At 42.4% G+C, this 24,994-nt stretch overlaps 3 protein-coding genes across 6 annotated transcripts in view; 1 reads left to right on the top strand and 2 right to left on the bottom strand.

Moving 5' to 3' along the window:
* Window positions 1–879: 879 nt before the first annotated feature.
* Window positions 880–10,171, bottom strand: mcm4 (minichromosome maintenance complex component 4). 2 transcript variants are annotated; one of them, XM_023965528.1, is made up of 17 exons: window positions 10,067–10,171; window positions 9,324–9,401; window positions 9,085–9,243; window positions 8,854–9,014; window positions 8,673–8,774; window positions 8,496–8,591; window positions 8,284–8,379; window positions 7,079–7,217; window positions 6,767–6,987; window positions 6,531–6,651; window positions 5,362–5,621; window positions 4,599–4,964; window positions 4,377–4,504; window positions 2,041–2,248; window positions 1,730–1,958; window positions 1,337–1,470; window positions 880–1,254 (listed from the first exon to the last, which is right to left on the bottom strand). In XM_023965528.1, exons 2-17 carry the CDS (start codon window positions 9,385–9,387, stop codon window positions 1,159–1,161), a joined length of 2,580 nt encoding a protein of 859 aa, XP_023821296.1. In that variant the 5' UTR covers window positions 9,388–9,401; window positions 10,067–10,171; the 3' UTR covers window positions 880–1,158. The 2 variants fall into 2 exon arrangements, with proteins under 2 accessions (XP_023821296.1, XP_023821297.1); XM_023965529.1 differs by lacking the exon at window positions 10,067–10,171 and adding an exon at window positions 9,722–10,010.
* A 1,999-nt stretch (window positions 10,172–12,170) lies between these two features.
* Window positions 12,171–13,539, top strand: cebpd (CCAAT/enhancer binding protein delta). Its single transcript, XM_023965530.1, has one exon. It carries the CDS (start codon window positions 12,356–12,358, stop codon window positions 13,232–13,234), a length of 879 nt encoding a protein of 292 aa, XP_023821298.1. The 5' UTR covers window positions 12,171–12,355; the 3' UTR covers window positions 13,235–13,539.
* Window positions 13,540–13,622: 83 nt separating this feature from the next.
* The window catches only part of spidr (scaffolding protein involved in DNA repair), a 37,798-nt gene continuing 26,426 nt past the window's right edge, over window positions 13,623–24,994 (bottom strand). For 2 of the 3 annotated variants that reach the window (XM_011486985.3, XM_023965527.1), the window contains 9 exons: window positions 23,001–23,088; window positions 20,529–20,669; window positions 20,388–20,447; window positions 19,322–19,511; window positions 18,531–18,725; window positions 17,528–17,621; window positions 17,324–17,438; window positions 14,832–14,888; window positions 13,623–14,011 (listed from right to left, as the gene is read on the bottom strand). In XM_011486985.3, the coding sequence (XP_011485287.2) occupies window positions 13,892–14,011; window positions 14,832–14,888; window positions 17,324–17,438; window positions 17,528–17,621; window positions 18,531–18,725; window positions 19,322–19,511; window positions 20,388–20,447; window positions 20,529–20,669; window positions 23,001–23,088 (1,060 nt within the window). In that variant the 3' untranslated portion in view covers window positions 13,623–13,891. The remainder of the gene's footprint in view (window positions 14,012–14,831; window positions 14,889–17,323; window positions 17,439–17,527; window positions 17,622–18,530; window positions 18,726–19,321; window positions 19,512–20,387; window positions 20,448–20,528; window positions 20,670–23,000; window positions 23,089–24,994) is intronic. The other variant, XM_023965526.1, reaches the window with a different exon arrangement.

The following is a 24,994-nucleotide window of genomic DNA, read 5'->3' as shown; positions in this document are numbered from 1 at the left end:
ATTTAAACAAAACAAGTAACATCTACAATTCGGTTTCAAAAACTATTCTTTAACCCTTCCACTTCAGGTTTCCTTTTGGCTATTCAGAATACAATGATTGGAATCAAAGATTCAGGTAAGATTATGTCAATTATTTAAAGAGAGAAATCGATTCTGTCAATTATAACCATAGATATGATATTTGATACATAAAAACTTGATATTTTCTAATATCTTCTTGGTGCATTGAAATAAAAATGGTGATTTCTTTGATAACTTTAAAAAAAAAAATCATGTTGATTTGTAGATAGAATGAGCTTTTATGTGGTTAAAAATAAAACCAAAAAATATTTTTTATGTCTGGAACATTTCTACAGGGTCAAATGTGTGCAGGGTGTTTTTGTTTTTGCACAGATGTCTAAAGAAATCAAAATTCCTGTCAACAGTTTCTTACTCATGTCAATAATGGTTATTTTAAAATAGCGTTTAAAGGTGATGGATTTTAATTGGCAACAAAGTAAAACCAATGGAATAAATATCAATTAGTGTTATTACAATTAAGAGGATTAAAAAAAAGAAAAAAATGATATAGGAACTGCAGTTCACTTGCAAAAAATACAAACTTTCTGTGACTAGTACTTATAAGTATTTCCCCAAATTTCGTGTTCTTATTATGAACCTCTAAAAAAAAGGAAAACCTTTTTTTTGATCTAAAACAAAATAAAACAGAGAAAGCAGCTGGATTTTTTAGAGTTTTGAGACAAAATACGAAAAATAAAAGTGATTGAGTGAGTTGAAGTGTTCACATTAAACAACCTGAACGGATGTGTCGTCATTATGACAAAAGAAAAGTCAGGAAATGAGACGGATTCAAAAAACAGAAAGACAGAAAGAAAGAAATGCCAGTGAAACTTTTTATTTTTTTTTAGGATGCATCCATTACTACAATCTTCTGTTGCAATACTAAGCAGTCCATAACATAAATGTAGCATTTTTGGGAGCACACAGCAGCAAAATAAAGAAGCAGTTAAATACCAACTCTAACAGGAATCCAGATCTTCTCCAAAGTTTCATCTCTGATAATAATCCTCCCCAGAAAACATTTATGATACACTTTACAACCTGCCGGAGGACCGGGATTCAGGTCTGGATGAAGAATCCAGGACCGTACCACAGGCCTCAGGCCAGCAGACGGACGGTCTTCCCCGTGACGGTGAGATAATCCTCGTCTGCCAGAGCGCGCAGAGCCTCGTCGAACAGCTCCTTGGTGATGGCCTGAAACAGGAAGTGACAGACGATGCTTCAAAAGCACAGAGGAAGATCACGGAAGCATCTACAGACACGAAGAGGTTCTCACAGTCTCCGACTGTCCTCGGAGGTCTTCCAGCAGCTGCTGGTATTTCATGGCCGGCGTCTTTCCTTTGGCTTGGATCAGCTTTTTCAAAGCTTGGGCCACTTCTTCCTTGCGTTTGCGAGCGGTGGCGCTCATACCTGCAACCAGAGACAAGAGATGAGGAGGGAACTTAGAACTCGGCAGGTTTATGTAAAAAAAAAAAAAAAAAAAATTGTAAATATAATCACCACAAGAAATCAGCTCATCAGATGAGAAATGGATAAAAATAAAAACTCAAATTTTGATATTTTCTTACTGTGTTTGCTCTGTTGCTTCAGGAAAAACCTCGATTAAATGATTGATTCGGAACTTAAGAGGATCATTTGGGTTTCGTTCAGGGGCGGGACTTCCTTTTACCTGTCGTCAGGATGGAGATGTCGACGAATCCCGTCCTGGGGTCGGTGGCCGACTGCTTGAGGGCCTCCCTGTGGAGCCGCTTGGCCTCCTCCACGTCAATGGTCTCCACCTTCTCCGAGAAGCGCACCTTGGCGTGAGCCTCCGCCAGCCGGATCAGCGACTCCAGCTGTCTCGGGTAGGCGGACACCATGCCGCGTCCGCTGCCGATCTTCCTCATGTCGACGTAGGCCTGAGGAAAACGGCGGCAGAGCTCAGCGTGAGCGGGGCGCGTTTGCGTTCTCGTCGTCACGCGTGGAGTGACGGAAGCAGACCTCGATCAGGGCCTGGCTGGCCTCCTCGCTCAGTCTCGGGCTGATGTAGGTCCGGGCGTACGCGATGTAATCCTTCAACACGGCCATGTCCAGAAACTCCTCCTCCATCTGCTCCTCGCTCTGGTAGTACAGGGACACCAGGTGGTGGGCCAGCCTGCGATCGTACGCCTCGTCTTGGGGATCCAGCATCAGGAAGATGAGGTCGAACCTGGAAGGGCGGGAGAGCCGCCGTTAGGAGCTCATAAGGCCAACGTGGCCCTAAACTGATTTAAACGACAACGCTCAGTTGATCAATCTTTACGCATAGCCACAGAATTAGCACAAAAGCTAAACTCCAAACAAATAGGCAGACAACGTTGGACAGTTTAGCAAACAATGACAAGCAAAAGGTATAAAGGTCATACAAACAAAACATGCAACATTTACATTTTTTAGTTGATTTTAACTGCTAATTTATTCTATTATTTTTAGTATAGGCTATTTTATGTATTTATTTTCATTTATGCATCTTATTATCAATTTTATGTTTTTATGTACATCTTATGTTTTTAATTATAGTATCTCATCGTGATTTTAGCCCCAGTGTTTCTTGTGGGGATCTTTTCCTCCAGGGCTTGCCGGCTTGGTCAGCGGTTGTTGCTGCAGTTCTTGCCCTTGCTGGGGCAGCTGGAGACTAACATTGCAGCTTCACGGCTGTGAAGTGGTGCCCACCGGTGTGGGTGGGCGCTGTGGCGATCTTCCAATGGCCAGGCTGGCTCCTGGTATGAAAGGATTCCCAAATACTGTTTCCTCACAGCAGATCCAAGCCTTACTTGTTTGTTTGCTTATTTATTTATTTATTTAAAGTTGAATAGTCATTATTCTGTGTACGTGGGGGCCATGGGTCATGTGTTTTAACGGAGGGGAGTGGGAAGGGTGGTTTGGGTTTTTACTGTAATATTGTGTGTTTTCTGTTTTTAATGTTAAAGCGCTTCGAGCTGCACAAAATGCATGAGAAGCGCTATTTTATAAATAAAGTTTGATTTGATTTGATAAAGACAAAAAAAAAACACACGCTAAAACACAGGTAGTTGCCCTGTTCAGAAAACGACAAACTACAAAAAAAAAAACTCTAAATTTTAAATTTTCCATCTATGTACAAAATAAATAGGCTTATTGTGAAAAGCAGGTTTTAAAAGCAAATCAGACTTTTTCCCTTTAAATTAAATGGATAAATTTGGATGAATGTATAAGATTACAGCACTATAAAGAGTCACTTGTCCTTCAACCTGAGTGTTTGCAGCTGCACACCGAGCTCCAACAGCAGAATGAAATCTGTTCCAAGCTCTTTTCCAGGGACCGACCGACCGACCCCGTGTGCCGGTTGATGAAGAATAGGAATCTTTCGCCCAAATATGGGCATGGGCATCGTTTTTACACCCCTCTCCAAGAATTCTGGTTATGGAAATTTTGTGTCCGTGTGCAGAAGTCGTGTGAGATAAGTCTTCCATGTATAGAGATATCAGTAAATGTGCAGACTGTTTGTCGGTTTGTGTGTGAAAACTAAGTCATGCAATACCCCCCCCCCATGTTTATTAGAAATCAAGCTTAGCCTCAAATACAAAAGGAGTTTATGCAAATATACACCAGAAGATCCTGTTGTAACAGTAAAATCTGTCCGACACACGAGGCCCTCCGCTCTGATCTGCTTCCTCAGCAAATTATAAAAGAAAAATAGAGACAGGATAAGGCTCATTAGCAGCTACATCCACGGTTAGGGGTCTAACGCTGAACACTCGCACCTTTATGGACTTTAGAAGGAAGTAAAACTCCATTTCAATCAACTTCACAGTGAGAATGATGATTGCTTGACGGCAATTCTTAATAATATATAAATATATTTTTAATTTATTTATTCTCCCCACGCGTCCCTGGTACTGGGCAGCCCTGCTCTGAAAACGTACCCGACTTTGTTTTTGAAGCCTTTTCCTAGTTTCTGATGCGATTAGGCCGCCTGTCCACACCAGCTTTGCACTACATTTGGTCCTGCATCTTTGTACGTCACACAACACTCCGTGCCAATCCCTTTTTCCATTAATGGTGGAAGAAAAAGCCCATTTAAAACTTTAAAGGGAGACTTGCCATAAAAAAAACAGCTGATCATTTTATATTCACAGAACGTGTTACTATAGTGATTCTTTTTAATCAGTGGCCTTAAAATGACTAAAATAAATAAATTCATTTGCTGGTTAAAGAAGATCTGAAATGTTTAAAGTTTGATCCCTTAAGTTGAATAATTCTAGAAAGTCGTGGTCATCAAAAGAAATTTAAGCTGACGTCTGGGGGCGGAGCTTCACCTGGACAGCAGAGTGTGAGGCAGCTGGATGTTTTCGATGGTGGTCTTTTTGGGGTTCCACTGAGACTCCACGGGGTTCGCCGCCGCCAGCACAGCAGTGCGAGCGTTCAGCTGGCAGATGATTCCGGCCTTTAAAAGGGAAGGAAAAAAAACAAAAAACATGTAAACAGCTTCTGATCCCAACACCCCGGAGAATCCAAACATGTTGCAAAACCAGCCGTACCTTGGCGATGGAGAGGGTCTGCTGCTCCATCACCTCGTGCAGCACCGAGCGCGTGTTGTCGCTCATCTTGTCAAATTCGTCAATGCAGCAGATGCCGTTGTCGCTGAGCACCAGGGCTCCAGTCTGCAGGACCAGCTGCCGGGTCTCCGGGTCCTTCATCACGTATGCGGTGAGGCCCACGGCGCTGGAGCCCTTCCCCGACGTGTACTGGCCTCGGGGCACCAGGTTGTAGACGTACTGCAGCAGCTGGGACTTGCTGGTGCCGGGGTCTCCACACAGGAGGATGTTGACCTCAGCACGGAAGTTTCCACGGCCGGTCTGGCTGAAGTCCTTCCGAGTGCCGCCGAAGAGCTGCAGCAGGATGCCCTGCAAGCCCGAGCAGCCGAGAACAAGCTTAGAAAAGTCACACCAACAAATGAAAAAAATCCTATTTTCTTTCTTTTTTTGGCAATTTTTTTTTAATACAACCAAATGAATTTTTAGCTAAGAAAGCACCGGTAAGTCAAAAAAGGTCAAATTAAAAGTTGCATCAGCTATTTCGTTTGTAAACCCAAGCAGGCTTAAGGTAAACGCCGACACAATGACTGTCGAGTAAAACTGCAAGCTGGAAACAGTTTCGGGATGTTTTTCCTTTAAATCTTTTAGGAGACGGACTGTTTTTGGTCATGTTTTCCCTCCAGCTCCATCTGGTTACTGTGTTTCCATGCACAACCGGAGATCCAATCACCTCATTCCTCAAGTCGTAGCGCTTCCCTCCCCTCACCTTCTTGATGTCCTCGTGTTCGTAGATGCTGGGCGCCAGAGCCGAGGCGAGGCGTTCGTAGACGTCGGGCTTGGCTGCCAGCTCCTTCAGGGTCTGCACGCGATCCTCCGTGAAGAGCTTCTGCTCCCCGTCCTGGTCCAAACCGTGGAGGCGCTTCTCGTCAGTCTTGCGGAAGTGGATGGCGTCGATGTGGGTCTTGTAGACCGACCTCACGTTGCTCTGTCGGGGGTGGACGCGCATGGGGACCGCTCTGTAGATGCCTGCAGGGTGCAGTGTGTTCAAACGTCCCTCATTGTAATAAAAACAATGTACTTTACCGTAAATATTAAGGTCCTTTAAATAAATCAGATAGAAACGCATCACTAAGATTTTAGAAATACTACAAGAAAATCTTGTTTACTTCATATTTCCTCCCTTTAAAGTGTTTTTTTAAGAGAAATACCTTAAAAAATTAGAGTTGCGAGCTGCATTGGTTTATTTTTTTTAAATAAACCTTCTATGTTTTTTTATCTTCAGAACACAGTGGATTCATAAATAGTCGTCGCTGAACACGTATATCAATTAAATTTTCACTTTTTGAAATCGATGATGTCCTATTTGCTGTTAAAGATTTGTAAAAAAATATATATATATATATTTTTTAAATTCAAGATGGCACCTTCTTCCTGGGGTCAAAGGTCAACAAAAATTGATTTCTGGTTGTCGACTTAACCTGGCAGTGTGTTTGTGTGTGTGGAAATTCCTTTTCATCACTTGAACAAAAGTTTTATTTTTCCATATTGTGTGAAAATTGCAAAATTTCACACTTTGCCACATCAATGGCCGCCAAGCTGTAGGTCCTGTGGCCATCCCATAACTTGACAACTTCCTTTGGATATCCCTGACACGTGTGTTTTGGTTTTATTAGGGCATTTAAATAAAATAAAAATAAATAGATACTTCGACAGACTGGCGACCTGTCCAGGACGCCCCCTGCCTTCACCCACAATTGGCCGGGATAGGCTCCAGCAGCCCCGTGACCCCAAAAGGGACAAACGGATGAAGATGAATGAATGGGGAAAAAAAAATAGAATAAATAGATTTTGGGCCTATTGCTTTTCTCCCGCTTGTGATGTCAATCATTTTTAGGGAGTGAGGAGGTGAAGGGAGTTCCTTCTATCTGGACCTACCAGTGATGTTGACTCTGTCTCCTGGCTGCACTTTATCCACCAAATCATTGTGGGCGTAGAGGATGGTGGTGTGGGGCGTCTGACCGGCGGGCATGTCTTCGGGAGACTCTTGAATTTTGATCTGTGAAAGCGAAGGAAACGAACAGATGCCGTGACCTCAACACCGATTACAATCCCACACATTTTGGGAGATGGGGGGCCGCAATCTGCTCGGCAACCGGGGTCACCGAACTCACCATCTGTTTGTCTGAGAAGACCGAGCGGTTGTGCACCAGCGTCATGCTGTGGGTGTTGTTGCAGTTGCGACACACGGCTGGCTCGGCGATGCGGCCGCGATCCACCTCCACGCGGGCGCTGAAGGCGCACACCTGGCACTGGAAGAACGCCTCCTGCATCTCTGGGATGAGCTGCGAAGTGCGGATCACCATGCCGCCGAGGGTGATCAGCTGATCGATGTCTGAGGAGGAAACAAGCGGCTTTTAAACTCCGGGCCAGGGGGGGGGGGGGGGGGGGGGGGGGGCTCTGCACATGGATCCGCTGTTCCGTACCTTCGGGGTTCAGGTTTCTCATGTTTTTGGTTTTTAGGGCGTTGTACGGCCGCACTTGGATCTGGTACTCGAGGACAGAGTCTGGAAAACGCTCAAAGAAGAGCTCGTTTACGGCCATGTCGAAGGTCGGGATGACTTCCTGTGGGAAACAGAATCAGTCGTGACCATTGCTGCCAAATCAAACAAAAAAAAAAAAAGACAAGAAAGTATATCATTTTTATACTTTTGGATCAAAATGTTGTAATAAACATACAGAACAGTGAATTCCAATCACCGGACCATGGACCGATTCTCAAATCTGATTCTGAAGGAAGTTTTATTTTGAAAAACAGCGGGATTCTCTCCACCGCATCCGACTCTTTAGTCACACACGTATCAAGCCTTTCGGTCACGTGTTGAAAACCCATCCGCTACTTTCTTAAAGCTGCTGCGCCGACCGCCAAAACATATTTGGAGAGTTTGTTTTGGCAGAAAAGAGCCTTCCCCTTCAAAATAAAAGTAAGTCTCATTTACCAGGAGTCTTTACTCCAAATATGGATTTGTTGTGACAGTTGTTCACACAGACCACAGTTAATAATGCAGAATATTCAACAACTGGCTTTCTAATGTTACAAGGAAGCTGCTCATAAAGTCGTTTAAACTACAAATTCCCATGAATTATTATATTTAGAGAATATCAGTTTTAGTGACCCTTTTATTTGGTTTTATCAGTTCCACCTAAATAATATGAGGCTAAAGTTGGCGTCTGATTTTTTGGCTTCCACTTTGTCAGTTATGGGATCATCTGGATCCCATTTTAATGTTTCCTACTTGAAATCTAAATAAAGTCTAAAGCAGCTGCACTTATTTTACAGAGGGTGAAGATAAACTTTGCCCTCAAAAGTTAAAGTAATTTATAAAAAAATAAATAAAATAAAAGCCCCTTTGGCCTCGTACAGGCCAGTCCGTTAAAAAATTGTCTGACATTAAAGAGGTCTGTGGCCTGAAATAGGTTGGAGACCACTGATCTACAGGAGAAGGAGTGAAATTTAGTCACTAATCTAGTGAGCGTCGATGTGTACTAGTTTTCTGCAGAGACTTCTGAGGACACTGGACATTGGAACTGTAGATGTGGACATCCGAAAAAGGGCAAATTCCTGCCATGCGCAGTGATGAGTGAATTCAGCCAAAGCTTAAATGGTGTTTAATTGTGTTTGAGACTCTACCTGTGGGTAACAGATGAGCTGCCGGTACAGTTCTGCATCGAAGGACTGGACGTGGCGACAGTTCACATTCAGGACCGGATCCCCGACCACACTGATCTGAGAGGGGGGGAAAAAGGCAACAACTCTGGTCACAAATAAAAGAATAAAACACGAGTGAAGCGTCGCAAAAACTGTGGCTTAAAAGCAGAAACGAATGGCGGCGACGGCTGCACCTCTTCCAGCTTCTGCATGTACAGCGGCTCGTTGAGGTCCAGACCGGCATTCTCGTCCTCGGTGGAAGTCGGATCGATAAACCTCTGCAGAAACCTCTGAAAAAAACCACAGAAATGTTACCTTTGACTGGAGTGAAAGCAGGATGGACACAGCTCATCTGGTGACACAGTCCATACCTGGAACTTCTCTTTGCACGTCCCAACATTGACGTCTGTCCCCCAAATGACCAGATTCTGCCCGGCACTCGGCTCGCTGGCGACTGCGTTATCGGCGCTCGGCTAGAAGACGACAACCACGTCAACTTTTGTTCTTTTCCACTGAGTCCGACATTGGATGAGCCTGCGCTCGTCCGCTGACCTGGTCAGAGTGGAGATCCACTTGGGGGGCCTTTCTGACTGATCCCAGATCCGGGCGCTGCCTGGCTGGCGTGCCACGCACTCCGCTGCGAGGAGTGCCTTCCACCCGGGAGCTGGGGGTCCCGTACACAAGAGGGGAGCTGATGTCCACTTCATTCGGCCCTATGAACATCACTACTGTGACTGGCAAGGCCCTCTTTTAAATCAAGTAACACAAAACCAGAACAAGTACCTGAAGGTCGAGGGCTGGAGAACAGAGACGTGTCCTGAGGTGCCGCCGGACTGAGCAAGTCTGTCGCCGGGGAGGTTGGCATCGGCATCAGATCCCCGGCAGACGAGTCCTGGCCCCGGCGCCTCTGTGAGGGGGGAGAGGTGGGATCCTCGCTATTCGCTGGTGTGGAGGAAAAAAAAAAGTATTTTTAAAAGAACCAGAGCGACCGAGACGATCAGAGCCGAGCGAAGCAGACATACGTGTGGGCGGGTTGGCGTTTCTTCCACGTTTACGGCCTCCGGGGGTTGATGCTGGCGAAGACATCGTTGCAGGAATATCTGCAGATTGACAAAAGTCAAAACCGACTTAAGATGGTTTGTAGAGGAAAGTGATAAATGGTGATTCAGTTGTACAAATATGAGAGTAAAAACACGGGAAATATTTAGATATACAGGTATGTGCACTTTAAAAAAAATGAGTATGTGATTTTTTTTGCATCCTGTTTACTGCAAAACATTTTCTTGGTGGTCAAATAAAAATTAAGCAAGCAGCAACTTTAGTCTTTTTCGCGGTTATATCCCTCTCCATACACGTACAGTAGATTTTCAGGAGCAAAATTCGTTTCTGAAAACGTTTAGTGTCCATCAGCCCCGTTTACCTCAAAACTCTTACGTATTTATTCAGAAAATGCAGGTTAAGCGTCACTCGTCGTAGCAGTTGGATTTTGTCACGTTTAGAGCATCTTCTGTCTTTTTAAATGTACAAACACGCAGATTTGAGAAGTATTATTTCAGCCACCATTTGACATGCGGCTCTCTATAATTCAGACAAACAAAGGCGGCGCTCAGTCGACATCGTGTTTTGCTAACTTCACCACCAAAGTATGTCAATAAAAACAGTCATCGATGTTTAAAGGAAACCCCAATCAGTTCCTTCTGTCGTAGATGCATAAAGAGCGGCAGGATTTACATTAACCGGGTTGATAAAAGCAGGACTTTCTTACCTCTTCTTCAATGCACGACAAGAGCTGCAGATCTGGCGCGAAATTGCGGATGACGTCGATTTCGCGGGTAACTTTTGGCCAATGAAAAGTACGAAGCGCAAACTTTCTTCCGGGAGGCCCCTCCACTTTGACGGGGGGGATTTGTTAAAACTTCATCCGCATTCATTTATTTAAAGGCACACAGGTTCCTCAAATTACGGAGAATGGCATCTATAATAATTTAAAAACATTTTTTCTTTAAATATTTGTAAAGGTAAAAAACATTTTTGTCTAATCGACTGAGCTTTTTTGTGCCTTTTCTCCCTCCGTTTATGTGGTTATAACCCACAGGAAGCTGCCGTTTCAGCCACAAAATAGTAAAAAAAAAAACATTTTTTAATAAAAATAAATAAAATAAATCAATAAAAAGTCCTTATAATTAAACATCGATTTACAAGAATTAAAATGTTTCAAATATGATGTTTCTATTTTATATATTTCCATTGTTGCAGTGAAAACTATTGTTTAAAAAAAGTAACGGTTAATGAATACCCACAAAAATTAGTAATTATAACAATTACATATTTAAGACATTTTCCCCCTAAAAAAGATAAAATCTATGTTTATTTTTTTATGTAAAACTGCATAAATCTATTGCAGTTGCTAATTCTAACCACTAGGTGGTGCGTCTTTCACAGGAAAGTGGACCTCCACAGAGGAAAAGTACTGCAAACTGCCTAAAAGGAAAAAATGGGAAACATTTCCGAGAAGTATCTGATGGAAGACACTCAAACAGACTGCATTGTTGACAGCAGATCGGTAGACCAAAATCATGTTAAAGCCCAACTTCTGTCATTTAAATTGACTGTAAGTAAGCAAATAAAAGAGAATGAGTTTGTTTGTAGTTGCTTTGCTGTGTGAAAACACATATTTGAGCTGTTATATTTTATATTCATTTCTTTTTATTTTTTAGTTTTTTTTTTACAAACTCTGTACTCTAAAATTATCAGAATAACATTCCTATAAAGTAGCTTTAATTGTAAAGGTATGTGTCTGAATGGATTAAATGCTCTATGGTAGACTGATTATAAAATGCCCGTTTTACAGCTTGCATAGTATTGAAATTGCATTATTTATTATGTCATGAAGTTGTGTGCATTTTCCTGTCTAGACCAATAAAGTTTATCTTATCACAACATGTAAACAATTTATTTTTACAAAAAAAAAAAAAAAATTAAATTAGGGCTATATGGGAAATAGACGTGCTTACATAATATAAATAGCAAACATTTACATTTTAAAGTAAAAACAATTGTTGTAGTAGATTTAGGGGATGTCATCTGGACTTGGTTTAAAAGTTAGAAGACGTTTCCTACTACAATGGAACCAACCTGGATGAATGAGTCTTCATAGATAAAAACAATTATGATAAAATACATATTTAACGCATTTTACACATCATCCTTTTACATTGGTGGAATATTTTAAAATTTGTGCTGGTTTTATTTTGGGTTTTTCTTATAACGTTTTTGGTGCAAACATTACTATTAACGTGATATTTGCATTAGTCAAATGACAAATCCTTGATGCGGCGCTGCAGAACGTAAACAAAACCATAAATTTGTGAGGAATCTAACTACAAATATTTTTATATACGAGTTATATTTGTTTGGCTGCATCTAAACATCAGTCTTGTATATAGACTGTATTTAGGCATATTTTGAACATTTTTATTTGAAAATATCATGACTTCACACAATATGTGTGTATCATTTATGTATATCTTCCCTTTTAATTAAATATTAAATACAATAGGAATTCTGCTCCTTAACAGAAAGTATATAAAGATAAATTAAATCTTTGAATTTTGTCCTTTTGGTGTCAAAGTAGTTGTTTTCGTAGGACGTTTGGACAAATCTTGTTTACACAGAGCTCAGGCAGCTCAGTGTAAACAACTATGAACCATTCATGCACTCATAGTAGAGTGGGCGGGACTTGAGCGCCACGCCCCTGCCTCCTCAAATTGGAAACTAACAGGTACCACGTGACCCCCGTTTGGACTTGACTGGCTGGTGAGAGGGCGGCGTGTGTGACGTCAGCGGAGAACGATACAAAACACTCCGCGAAAAGATGCGCCGCTCCAGAAAAGTGACAAGTCGCAGTCAAGTTAGTGACAGCATCTTGACAGGCAAAGGTCAGGGCCAGATAACGCGCCTGCGCAGAAAGAGATATCTGCATTAGCTGGATTTGTCTCTTTTCTGTACCTTCTTTGCTTTTTTCCAAACCCACGTGGACAAGTCACCCGGGTTAATGTGTGACATATACAGCCTGGACCCACACCGCGCGTCTCCACAATGCAACATGAGCTGGGCGATGGAGCCTGCTAACTTCTATGAGAGTCCCAGCCTGGGCGGCCCCCAGCAGGGGGTCTGCAAGCCCGGCGGCAGGCCGGACGCCGCGGCGGAGGAGAACACGCTGGTGGAGATGAGCACCACGCCCGCCATGTACGAGGACGAGAGCGCCATCGACTTCAGCCAGTACATCGAGTCCATGACATCCGTGCCGAACCTGGAGCTGTGCAACGACGAGCTCTTCCTCGACCTCTTCAACTCCGTCAAGCAGGAGAAGGCGGACTTCTACAGCCTGCAGGGCTCCGCGCTCCCGGGCGGCGTGCAGCAGCAGCTGCTGGCGGCCGGCTACGCGGCGGACCGGAGGCTGGAGAAGCCGGGCACCTACGGGGCGCCCATCAAGCAGGAGTCCGAGTGGAGCGACAGCGACCTGTCCTCCTCCCTGCCGTCCCAGATCGAGACGTGCGCGCAGACCTCCGTCAGCCTGACGACGGGGCAGCCCACCCCGCCCACGACCCCGGAGCCCGTCTCCGCGGTCAGCTCCGCCAAATCCTCCCCGAGGAAGATGGGCAGGGAGAAGGGCAAGAAGTCTGTGGACAGGTTCAGCATGGAGTACCGGCAGAGGCGCGAGCGGAATAACATTGCGGTGCGCAAAAGCAGGGACAAAGCCAAGAGGCGCAACTTGGAGATGCAGGACAAGCTGCTCGAACTGAGCGCCGAGAACGAGAAACTCCACAAAACCATCGAGCAGCTAACCAGGGAGCTCACCGGGCTCCGGGACTTCTTCAAACAGATCCCCAGCGCCTCGTTCGCGGGCTCCACGGGCGCACAGAGCCGGTGACAAAGCTGTGAACGAAGCTCCACGGAGACATACCTCAGAACTCTTTACCATCTGTACCAGATGTTTTTTTTTTAAGCTGACCATAATGGCACTGGAAAAATGTAATGTTGATGCCATATTTTTCGTGGGATTTTTCTCTGTATTAAATTATTTTACCACTGCATTTACACGTTAAACCAAAACATGGTACACGTTTTTTTTAATTACAAAAACTTTGTATAAGAGCCAGAGCATGACCTTTTATATAGTTTGTATGAAACCTTTTGTGTTCTATGGAATCTGTTAATAAAGTTGTTGAAAAAGTGCACCAGTTTGCTCTTTTTTTGGGGTCTGTCGCGTCTTGGTAATGGTTTCACACCAGAAGTGAAACAGGAAACAGAAAAACAAGTCAGCAAAAATAAAGCTTTTATTGACACCACGTCCAATTCTACATCCCAAACGGCATGGAAGGCTTTGCCCCCCCCACCCGACCACGTGGGTTCATTTAGTGCACCCTTGGACCAGTAACCTCCGGTCCAAAGACGCTGCATATCGTCAACACAAACAAGATCTCCTCTCCTCGGCACAGCCTGAAGCTGTCAGGGAGGCCTTTCCAGGGGGAAGAGGAGGATCAGATCCTTGGAGCCAGCTGAAGCCTGAAGATTGATATCTGCAGCCTCACAGGCACACCTCCTCCAGGCCAATCCACAGGGCAGGGTTCCTGGTGACGACTCGGCTGTAAACCGCCATGGGACCCACCTCTTTTCCCAGCACGCTCTCCACATCACAACCCTGGAACTGCAGCAGCAAACACACACACACACACACACACAATTGGACCGAATACACATTTTAACCGTTTGATCCAGATGTCATGACAGAGAGTTGCCCTGAACTCACTGAGCAAGGCATCGAAGCCTATTAGTATTGATTAGCAATAGCCCCACCACCTGTATGTTATGCAAGACATACACAACATTAATGCACACCTCTTCACCTACAGTAAATAGAAAAAAGGGAAAGTGGAGGATTATCTCAGCGTTCTGGCAGCAAACTGAACCAGCGATTAACATAAAAGCTGTCGCAGTAACACAGACAGATGACAGAGCTTTGACAATACAGAACTTGAGCTCAGACTTATGTAAAGGCCGTGGCACACAGCCACTACAAACATTCTGCGCATTTTCCACGTATGAGATTTGGGTCTTTCGTGATCATTCAGAAGCGTTTCTTGCGTTCGTCCGTCGAGGGTTTAGGCCGACCGGTCTTTTGCGTAAATTTAGTTTTGAGCTGTTCACAATTTTTTATCGGTTGAGGATTACGCAGTTTACGCGTATTTTATGGAGTTTATAACCTTTATATCATGTATACGGTGCACCTATCACATTAAAATGACGTCATTGACACACAAAGCATTAATGAGTTGCATATAAACAGCGCAATAATCACGCACAGTTCATCTTCTTGATTTGCGTGTTCTTTGCGTGGTATATTTGGTAAATTTCATGTAAAGATCACTTTTTTCTCACGTATATTCACGTAAGACCAATTTTCAGGTTTGCAATAAGGCCCAAAGTGTTCATAGTGGCTGTGTGACACACTGGATGTGACGACTTACCTCAGCGCTTTCTGACGCTGTGGTGTTCAGGACAGACATGATCGTCTTCTGCAGCAGCTGGAGATTAAAAGATGTGAAACAAGTTAGGTCTTTTTTTTAAATCATCAGCATCCTGACTGAAATTTTAAAAAACAAAAGTTGCACCGACAGATTTTGGAAGGAAAGAACATATATGAAGATATGAAGGCGCTGATAAGAAAAGTGATGACTTTTATCACTTTAGCTCACTTAGACTCTGTTATCCCAGCTTTCCTGTGATAAAAAATACCTTCATGCAGATGCAAATATTTGTCTGTTTAAAGGTTTAAAAAGAAATCAATCTGTACAAAATGCATGCAGTATTTAGGAGACCTTGGCAAGGATTTCTTCTGCAGTTTCTGCGTCTTTCTTTACCTCGATTAAAAACCTTTTTAAAGCATCTATAGTCGAGTCAGGACATGCACTGAAATCCACCTTTAATAGATATGAAATGAAGGCAATGTTGTCACAAAATGTTCTAAAAATACTACCGAAAAACTGAAATAGATTGTATTGTGGCTGAAAAATACGATACAAGCTTCCTCTGCTCTTATGGCTGTGAGTGGAAGCTTGTCAAATTCTAAAACAGGAAACCAAAAGAGAATAAAAAAAAAACATTCAAAACTGTGCTTTTTGGTTCTGCTGCAAACTTCCCTGCGTATTTTTTGCAACATTTATAAGATAGAATCTCCAGAAAGCCAAGTCTACCAGAAAAGGTGAGACTTTTATTACAGTTTCATGCAAAATCCAAGCCAAAGACCACCATGACCATCATTTGACCTCATTGAAAACATTCCCAGTGGTGTTTTGAAAATAAATATGCCGTTTTGAACTCAAATGTAAAAATCTGTGTCGTTTTCTACGACATAGTTTCTGCAGAGCAGCAGGAGATCATTAGAAATTCACCTCTGAATTGTGAGTGGGATTGTTGGTGTGGGGCAACCCCACCCCCACTTCCCCTCCCCTTTGCTGAGAGCTCTCCGTTTACATGCTCTCTCGCTAGCTTTCAGCCCCTCACACCCCCAACCTGACATGACTGGTGCAACAAAAACTGGCGAGTGATATTAGAGCCATCCAGTCGTACATTTTGATCCAGATTCCAGCTCAGACGAGGAAAACAAAGACGTTCGTGGATCTAATTGGCTGCAAGTCGATGCTTCAGAATGGAGAGCAGCGGGGAGCTTGTGGTCCGCCCAAAGTATTATATACGTCCCACACACGAGCATTTCTTAGTCTGCTCCTAATTCACCACAATTTGTATGAAGAAACACTCAGAAATGCAAATTTAAGCTTAATTTTCTTCATATATGTTATTGGTCATCAGAAAAATGCCACAAAAACATGTAAAAAAAACACAATTTTCACCCGAGTGGATCTTTAAGCTCAATTTTCACAAATGTGCTCTTTGTAAACATCATTTTTCATGCTCCCGACTCACTATAATTTGAATAAAGACATTAATGTTCTTCATATATGTCCTCCATGAAGAGAAAAATGCTTCAAAAACACAATTTTTCATCAGAGTGACTCTTTAAAGAGAAACTGTTGAGCTGCTATTATCTACTGCTACGGATCAGCTCTATGCCGATTTTAAATCTTTATCACAATAATGTATTTTTTCATTGGATGTGGTATCGTTAAAATAAAATGAATCCTTAACCTCTTGGTGAACGCAAAAAAAAAATGCAGAAATCCAGATTAAGCCTGAATTTCCGTACAAATCCTGCTCTGGAAAACCAAAGTAAAAAAATCTGTTGAAAAGTTCAAGATTTATCCAAATAAATGTCAGATTTTGCCCTAAAACCTTTTTTAAACTAATGAAAATTTAGGTAAAAAATGTCTGAAAATTGAGTCTGCCTCCATGAAAATATAAATGTTAAAATCATGAAAGGGTTTTTGTTCTTATCTCTCTCCGGTCTTCACCGACCACAACCGGTTCAGTCGGTAACAAGCCTTTTTCATGGGATTGGTTCAGCCGGAACAACACTTCCATGAAAGGGGAGTCGGACCTTTCCCCGCTGCCTTGCCCATTTTCAGTAAAAGGGACAGGCACAATTGGACGTTTTTTTTTTTTATTGCAACCCGACCATTCCTTAGATATGTAATTTTGGGAATTTGGGAAAAAAAAGTCACCAAGAAGAAGAACCTTACAATTCAGAAATCTTTCTGAATCTTATGTTTCAGTTTTTGGAGTCTAAATGTTTATGACAATTAAATCAATAAAAAAAACGTCTGTTTTGAAGATCTGAAGTCAATTTATTTAACTGAACTGGGCAGTAAACATATCTTTTTTTAGCTTGCTTACTGTATTTTATGACACAAATTTACAGAAATGTTTATTTAAATCTGGCCAAGCTAAGCAGCGGTTTTGATGTCCTCCATTTTTAGCAAATTATTTTATTGTTTCTTTATTATTTTAGGTGTAAATTCAAATCGGATGTCTTAAACCTTTAAACGTTGACAGCACTTCTCACCTTAACCTTCAGCGTGCAGCTACTCAATGAGGGGGAGCTGAGGAAGACTTCCAGCTGGAACTTCATGTTGGGCTTATCCACCTCTGACTTACAGGAATTGCAGTGAAAGCTTTGACTGTCAGAGGGATAAAAAGGACAAAACAAGACGTTGAGCTTCCAGGGACACCACTGAGGCACGTTATGGGCAAATAAATCAGAATTTACGGCCTCTCGGCTGATGACTGCAAGTTGTCATTCCCGCAGAGGCTGCAGGCGGGCCAGGAGTATGCCGTGTTCTCATCCACTCCAACGATCACCCCTGCAGACAAAAAAAATCAACACATGCATTCTTTATACACACACCTTCTCTACTCCCTGATCATTTCTAGCTATTTTTACCAGCCTAGTGAGGAGGAACCCAGATTAATGACCTGCATATCTTTGTGTACATCTGTACCAAGAGATAAACGCATCCACTTCACATTTGATCACAGATTCCTGAGATAAATGCAGCAAATGTTCTCTTCAGCACTTCAACGCCGCAAACTCGAGACGGAACAGGATACTCGCTTCAAACCCGATAAAACTTCACGCACTTCCTGGTCTGAGTGTTATTCTTCCACTGATAATTTCCAGAAGGTACAAATTGTGAACAAGACTTTGTTTTTTAGTTTCATTTCTTTTGGCCACCTGACCAAACATTTTCAGGCGAGGAGGCCAGAGACAACGGGGTTCACAGCTCGATCTTTGCCCTCAGACAGACCAAGAAGTGAGCAGATGCTCCAGATTTCAAGAAGCCAGAACTGCAAAATCTGGACTTTACTGTATGATTTGAGGGAAAAGAGGCTGAAACTAATTACATTTGTCTGTTTTTCTGTTGAAATAAGACTTGATTTTAGCAAAAAGCAAAAAAAGAAAAGTGTAATTGTGACCAAAAACATGGAGGACAATGTGTTGTAGAAATTCCGAGCATTGTGGGAAACTGACAGACACTGGAAAATAGTGTGGGAATGGGCATAAATCTAACAAATATTTTTATTGTTTTTCATTTGTTCTTGGAGGATGACAGCTTGATGACAGTCTAAACAACAAAGAACAAGCTATGCTGTAAAAAATAACTAAAACAAACATGATTTTCTTTCTCCAGAGGACAAAACTGATTTGGTTTGCAGGAATTTACAGAAAAATGCCATCATGGAAAAACCACAAACCTGAACAAAAGACAGACCTGACAGAGAGCAGAGAGAGTTGGGTGTGGTTTCCACACTGACGGGATCCAGTCTCACAGGCCGGGGCAGGGGCTTCACCTGGGGCTTTTTCACAAACCGTAAGTCTGACTCTGGCCCGTTTGAAGTGCTGAAACTGCCCTGGGGCTCTTCAGAGCATACCTCAATCACAGACTGCTCCACACAGAGGAGGACCCCTAGGAGTGGAAACGGTGCAAACACAATTTTTACTTTAAAAAAAAAAAAAAGCATTAGTGCTCATGTTTAAACCGGAAGCTTGCAGTGATGGAGGAAACCGTCTGACCCTGCAACAGGAACACCAGAGAAAAAACAAAAAAAAGCTGAAGATATCTAAATCAGATTGTTGAGGTCTGCTTGGAAGGCTGTCAGTAAAAAAAACAGCATCAGCTGGAGCCGTGTGGGTTTCAACAGAGCTAAACTAAACGTCAAAGTGAATTTAAGAGATGAAAACTGTTAAAACGGTGAAATGTTATTCCTTTTCACAATGCTTTGACAGGCGTCCATCCCTTCAATGGGAACTACTGGAGTCTATCCCCCTCACATTATAGAGTGCAACCAAAAGGTGCCAAAAAAAGCTTAAAATATTCATGCTGCACAGAGATACAATCAAATATTGCTAACGGAGCAAATTTTACCACATAACCACCTCTACCCCCGCCCCGTACTGATATGAGGCTGATAGCCACTATAAAGAGCTCTAACCCTACATGCAGTCCTTTACCACCACACACACACACTCAGGCTGCACATGATTTTCTGGGGTGAAATATACCATTTTCTCGGATGGCGTCTGTGAAGGACAGATGACAGACGGCGGGGGAACTCAGGGCTTTGAGGACAGAGGAAGTGAGCACACAGGAAGCGCTCACACACACAGCCACGGTTCGCCTGCCCGGCCTCTCGTGCTCCTGAAGACTGGGGTCTGTGATCACCAACCACACTTCACGCTGGCCTACATTGCTCTGAGGCACAAAGGGAAAGATACCACAAAATATTTACATACCAGATGACCTAGAAAGAAAAAATTTAAAAAATAAAAATAAAATAAAAAGCAAATGCAGCAAAAAAGTGGATGGCAGATGCCCAGTATAGTGTCAAAAGAATCCCACTCCGATCATCTTTTGATGTCATTTCAAAGCGTTCCCGGGGCTCTTTTAGTTATGCCATTTTTAGCCAAAATTCAAAACACGCGTGTCGTTTTCTAGGACATATTTTCTGCAGAGCAGCAGGAGTTCACTAGAAACTAGCCTCCGAGTTGTGGGCGGGACTGTTGGCGCTGACCCAACATTGGTGAGCAGTATTGAGGCTATCCAGCCGAACAGTTTTGATCCAGATGCAAATATGACACTTTTCTGCTCCTGATTTTCTACAATTTGAAAAAAGAAATACTCAGAAATGCAATTGTAAGTTTAATGTTCTTTATACATGAGAGAAAACATGCTAAAAACACAATTTTCATTGGATCGGGGCTTAAATAAAAATTTGCCTTAACAAGATTACTCAGAGAGGAGACAGTGGGTGCCGTTTTACAAGCGCTGTAATACTTTAAAAGTGGTGTGAGAGTGTGGCAAAGTCCACCACTTTGATCTGAGCTCCTATCTCGTCTCGGTCAAAGTTTAAAGGTCTCGCCAATCAATGACGATGATGAAGAATGATGAAGAAGGCTAGGGCCTCACACTGACCGTCAAACGATGAGCGATAGCGGAGCTGCTCTCAACGTCAGAGCTTATCAGCGCGCTAGCTCAACTGATGGCAACGAGATGAATGAAGGGGGGCCTAATATTTACTCCTAGCCGCCACTAAAAAGAGATTTAATCAGGATTTCACTTTAAAAATACCTGCATTCTTTTGTGCAGAACAGCAGCAACAAAACTGCAACGGCCGACGCTCGCCCCCCTCTGAGGAGGAAAAAGACGTTTGAAATTGACCTGCTGGAGATAAGATATCGGCACACGTGTGTGCGGTGGGAAGCCGTTCACCTGCAGTGTGTCTTGTAAAGTTCGGTGTGTGGGGGGAAGGTGGAGAGGGGAAACATTTTGCCCCTCGGTGGGCTTTATGGAGCCCTGCTGGCCTGACAGCAGGTAACAGAAACTGGGAGCTGGACAAGCAGGTCTGACGTCCTGGAAGCACAGAGTAGACATTTGAGTTTTTACACCCTAAACACGACAAACAGACGCTTCAACCTGATTGTCTTCACACCTGGATTGTTGTGCGTCTGTTAGGGTGGAATATCGAAATTATGTTTTACATTCATGACAAACATAATTATGGCGATCCTCTGTTACCGTTATCTGAAAGCAGGATCTTTCATTGATGAGTCGCGCCTACAAGCACGCCACGGGCTATAAATCAATCAACTCCGGAGTTTGTGTGAGTTCAAAGTGTCATTAGCTTATTGATATTCTTCAAAGCACACAGCATTGTGCTGATTCTTTCCTTTTTGATGGAGTTCTGCATGAAGTCAAAGTTTAATTGTGAAGCTGCAGGTGTGACACTATCGACTTGCGGAAATATAAGCAAAAAAAAAAAAAAACTTAAAACAGCTCATTTGATAAGTCAGATGTAACAGTTCTTGCTAAGCTCATGTTAAGAATCAGTCGGTCTGTGATGTGAGCAACTAAAATGCTATGTGTAGTCTGATTTTTGAGCTAAAACTACAGTTATGGATCAAGTAAAAGCAACTCAAATTTGACGAACAAAGATTAAAAGTTTCCTTGAAAGAAAAAAAAAAAGCAATTTAAAAAAAAATGAATAAATGCACAGCCGTTAAATAGGAAAAGCAGCCACTTGTTTGGGGCTTTTTGTCTTATTTTTGCGATCTGTGGGGGATTTCTCAGATGCAAACTCTGTGCAAAGAGTCCACAACGTCACAAACACTCACAGCAGCTTACCGGTAATCTATCATCTAAGTCTTATTTATATAAACCTATGGATATTACATAGCTGTGTTTTAATTTTGTTTCTAGATTCTCTAAAATCCCGCCGTCATACATAAAATCTGAGTGAATTTAGATGACATTCTGTTTTCTTTGTCTATAATTTGGATAAATTTAGTCTCAGAAGCAAAAAAACAATGACTGTAAATGATATATTTGGCTGTTTTTTGTCTCAGAGCTACCGTGATGATAGGAAAACTAGAGTCAGTAAATGTTTAAATAACTTGTAGGATTTAGTTTATTCACAGATCTCTAAATATTTTGAAAAGTGCATGTTTAGTTACATATTGAACTGGAGAGTCTTAAGCTTTAAAAAAAAAAGGCTGTAGGTTAACTCAAGTGAGAACTGAGACCCGTATTATTGGGTGGGTCATACTCCAAACAAAACGGAGCTTTTCCCAGAGCACTGAAGTCACCAACAACCAAAAAAAAAAAAAAAAGAAAGAAAAAACAGTCATAAAATCAGTTACAGGGTTTTAATGACAATGACATTTCAGAATCTTAATTTTCAACTTTATTTGGTGCTGATTTGACTTGAATGCATTTCTGCAGGATTCAGTTTGAAACATATGACAAAATAAATAACCTTAAATTGAATTTATGTTCATCCATCCATTTTCTTACCCCGCAGTATCCCTTTCTGGGTCACAGGGTTGCTGGAGTCTGTCCCAGCTCATGTTAGACCAGTTAAATTGAATTCATGTCCTTCTGAAAACCGTGCTTTAAGAAAACAATACTGAAAGGAAAAAGGACCTAGAGTTATCATGTTTAAACTGAGGTTCTTGGTTATAATTCAATCTTAGTCAGCATATACTAAAGGATTATGGGTATTCAAACATTGCAAAAGCTGCTTCACGGCCATACGTCTGAAACCCCCACAAAAGAAACCGTTTAATCACAAAAAAAGAAAAAAAAGAATGGCTAACTTTTATTATTATAGCTTCCGTTTATGATGTAGTAGATCTCTCTTCACTATCATTCGTGTTTTTCCACTAAACCCAAACAAAAGCATCCGTAGTCCAAGGCTTTGGACGCTACCAAATCAATCAAACTAGCATGTAAAGTAGCATCTGAGAAAAATCTGCAATCATCCTAAAAAAATCATGAGCTTTTACCACAAAACATGAAGCAAAAGCTCTACTACACCATGTATGTGTGTGCGTGCAAAGAAGCCATGCAATGCAAATCCAGCTGGCTGCTAGAGAGTAGATCCTGATTTATTCATTTTAATTAAAAAATGCTGTTTTTTCTATGTGTAAAAATTAAAAAAATATGTTTTAATTTTCATTGAACTGCTGCCAACCTGAGTTTACTGCAATAAAATGCATTAAAACTTCATATGTTAAAAGAATAAAACACAGAAAATGAGTAGTTTAAACTCTCAAATGATGACTTTGGACACCTGGAAATCCAAATAAATTTTGTGCATTTGGAATCAATAGAAAGAATCGGCAAATAACGGACAATCAGAGGAAAAAACTTGAAGTACCGACTCCTACCGGGGAGAAAACTTACACCGGGTGCACTCGGTGAGTTTCCATCGTCTTTAAGAGGCGACACTGGGGGCCACAGGCTGTCGATCAAGCTGAACAGCCTGGAGTATCTGCAAGCAAGACAAAAAAGGCAAAAGGAAGAGTAAGGAGGGGCCCCTGAAGAGGTGTGTGTGTGTGTGTGTGGGGGGGTGGGTGCTTTGGAGAGGAGATTGAGAGCTTTCACAGCCAGTTTCACTTCCACTGAAACATGCATTTGTAGAGCCAGGACTTGTGTCTGCATCAAGTACAGTCAACAGAGAGCATGCTGGGGCAGAGCAGAGCGCACACACGGAAATCATTTTCACAAACTCCTAAAAAAGATACTAAAAAAAAACAAGCATCTAAGTGACTGGGAGGGTTTCAGCCTGTGTCCTCTTTAGTCCTCTCAACACATCGTTAATCCCGGCTTTCGCAGATCGGGACAAGATCCCGTCCGCTGAGCGTGTAAAACATTTCAGTGACGTCAAACCCATCCTGGAAGAACCGCAGGGTGGGACTGGGGGGGTATCCGAAAACTCCACCGCCTCTCTCCCATGAAGAACCTGAGTTAAAGCCCTGTGTGGGGGTGCTGTCACATCCACCTGACTTAACCACCTGTTAGTCAGTCTGTAATCACAGAGGTTCTTTGTGCGGAACTGGTTCTGCAGCCCATTCAAGTCCAGTGAGGCCTGCTTATGGATGAGTAATGTTAACTTAGCCAGGCTCATTCAACACTCTGGGATTTCACTCCTCACTTTGTAAGCTCAGGAGGAACATCCATCTTAGCTCCCTCAACTCCAAGGAGTGGCTGCAATTAATAAAAAGAAAATACCCACAGTTGTCAGGTCTTGTTGAGCGGTCGTCACATGCAACCATTTCCAGGTTGAGAAGGTAGTAACTTCCTGCAAACATCACGGTGATGTTTCCTGAAACTTACAAATACATCTATTCAAGATCCTTTTCAAAAGCTCACACTTCTCAAAGTCCAGCAAATTCCCTTAATAGATGTGAGGACTGAAAATCACAACAATACCCGCTAAGAGAGTTCATCTGGGAACGTCTGGCTAAAGGCTTATCCAGGGTTTTCCACTAGATGAACTCGTAAAACCAGTTGTAGGGCTAACAAATCAGTGGGATTGGTTTTGGCCAATCAATCCACAGAAAACTGTGTACAGCATGCTTAATCACAACCGCCCTAACGGGTGGATGGATATGGACCGTATGCGGGGGAAAAATGGGCAAACCTGTAAGAAAATATCAAGGTCATAGACCGCTGTAGAACTAACCTCGACAATGGTACGTTCCATTTTGATGTGATGATCCAAATGATGTTAGATGTGCCTTGGATTCAGGTCAGATCTCAGTACTAGTTCTGTTAGATGTAAGTGCAGCTTTTGATACTGTTGATCACCTGATCCTTGTAAACAGACTTAAAAGTCTTGGCCTTTCAGGGACTGTTCTCAAGTGGTTCGTTTCTTATCTCATGGAGAGAAACTTTATGGTAAGCATGGACACACACTTTTCTAGGATCCATGAAATTAATTGTGGTGTGCCTCAAGGTTCCATCCTTGGCCCCTTGCTTTTTAACATTTACATGCTTCCTCTGGGGAATGTCATCAGGAGCCACAACATCAGTTTTCATAGCTATGCTGATGATACCCAGCTGTACATAGCTATGTCTCCTGATGACACAAGACCAATAGAAGCACTTTTTAACTGTATTTTAGATGTAAAATTATGGATGGCAAATAATTTTCTGCAGCTCAACCAGGAAAAAACTGAAATTTTAGTTATTGGTCCTGAAGCCAAGAGGGAGAAACAGTTTCTGAAGCTGCAGCAACTTTCATTAAGTCATTCAGAAACAGTCAGAAACCTGGGTGTTATTTTTGACTCTAAGCTGACTTTTATCCCCCATATAAAACAGGTGGTTAAAACTGTTTTTTATCATCTTAGAAATCTGGCTAGAGTACGCCCACTACTCTCTCTTGCGAATATGGA

This window comes from Oryzias latipes, chromosome 17 (genome assembly GCF_002234675.1).
Source record: "Oryzias latipes chromosome 17, ASM223467v1".
Lineage (NCBI taxonomy): Eukaryota > Metazoa > Chordata > Actinopteri > Beloniformes > Adrianichthyidae > Oryzias > Oryzias latipes.
Note: the sequence above shows the minus strand (reverse complement) of the source record. Positions and strands in the feature narration are given on the sequence as shown.

Bases quoted from the DNA above. Each gene is read 5' to 3' on its own strand.
- cebpd (XM_023965530.1), top strand. From the start codon at position 12,356: ATGTGTGACATATACAGCCTGGACCCACACCGCGCGTCTCCACAATGC.
- mcm4 (XM_023965528.1), bottom strand. From the start codon at position 9,387: ATGTCTTCGCCAGCATCAACCCCCGGAGGCCGTAAACGTGGAAGAAAC. The intron at 8,592-8,672 runs GTATGGACTGTG...GGTTTTTTTCAG, and splicing joins CGTGCAAAGAGAAGTTCCAG to AGGTTTCTGCAGAGGTTTAT. The intron at 1,255-1,336 runs GTGAGAACCTCT...TTCCTGTTTCAG, and splicing joins TCCGAGGACAGTCGGAGACT to GCCATCACCAAGGAGCTGTT.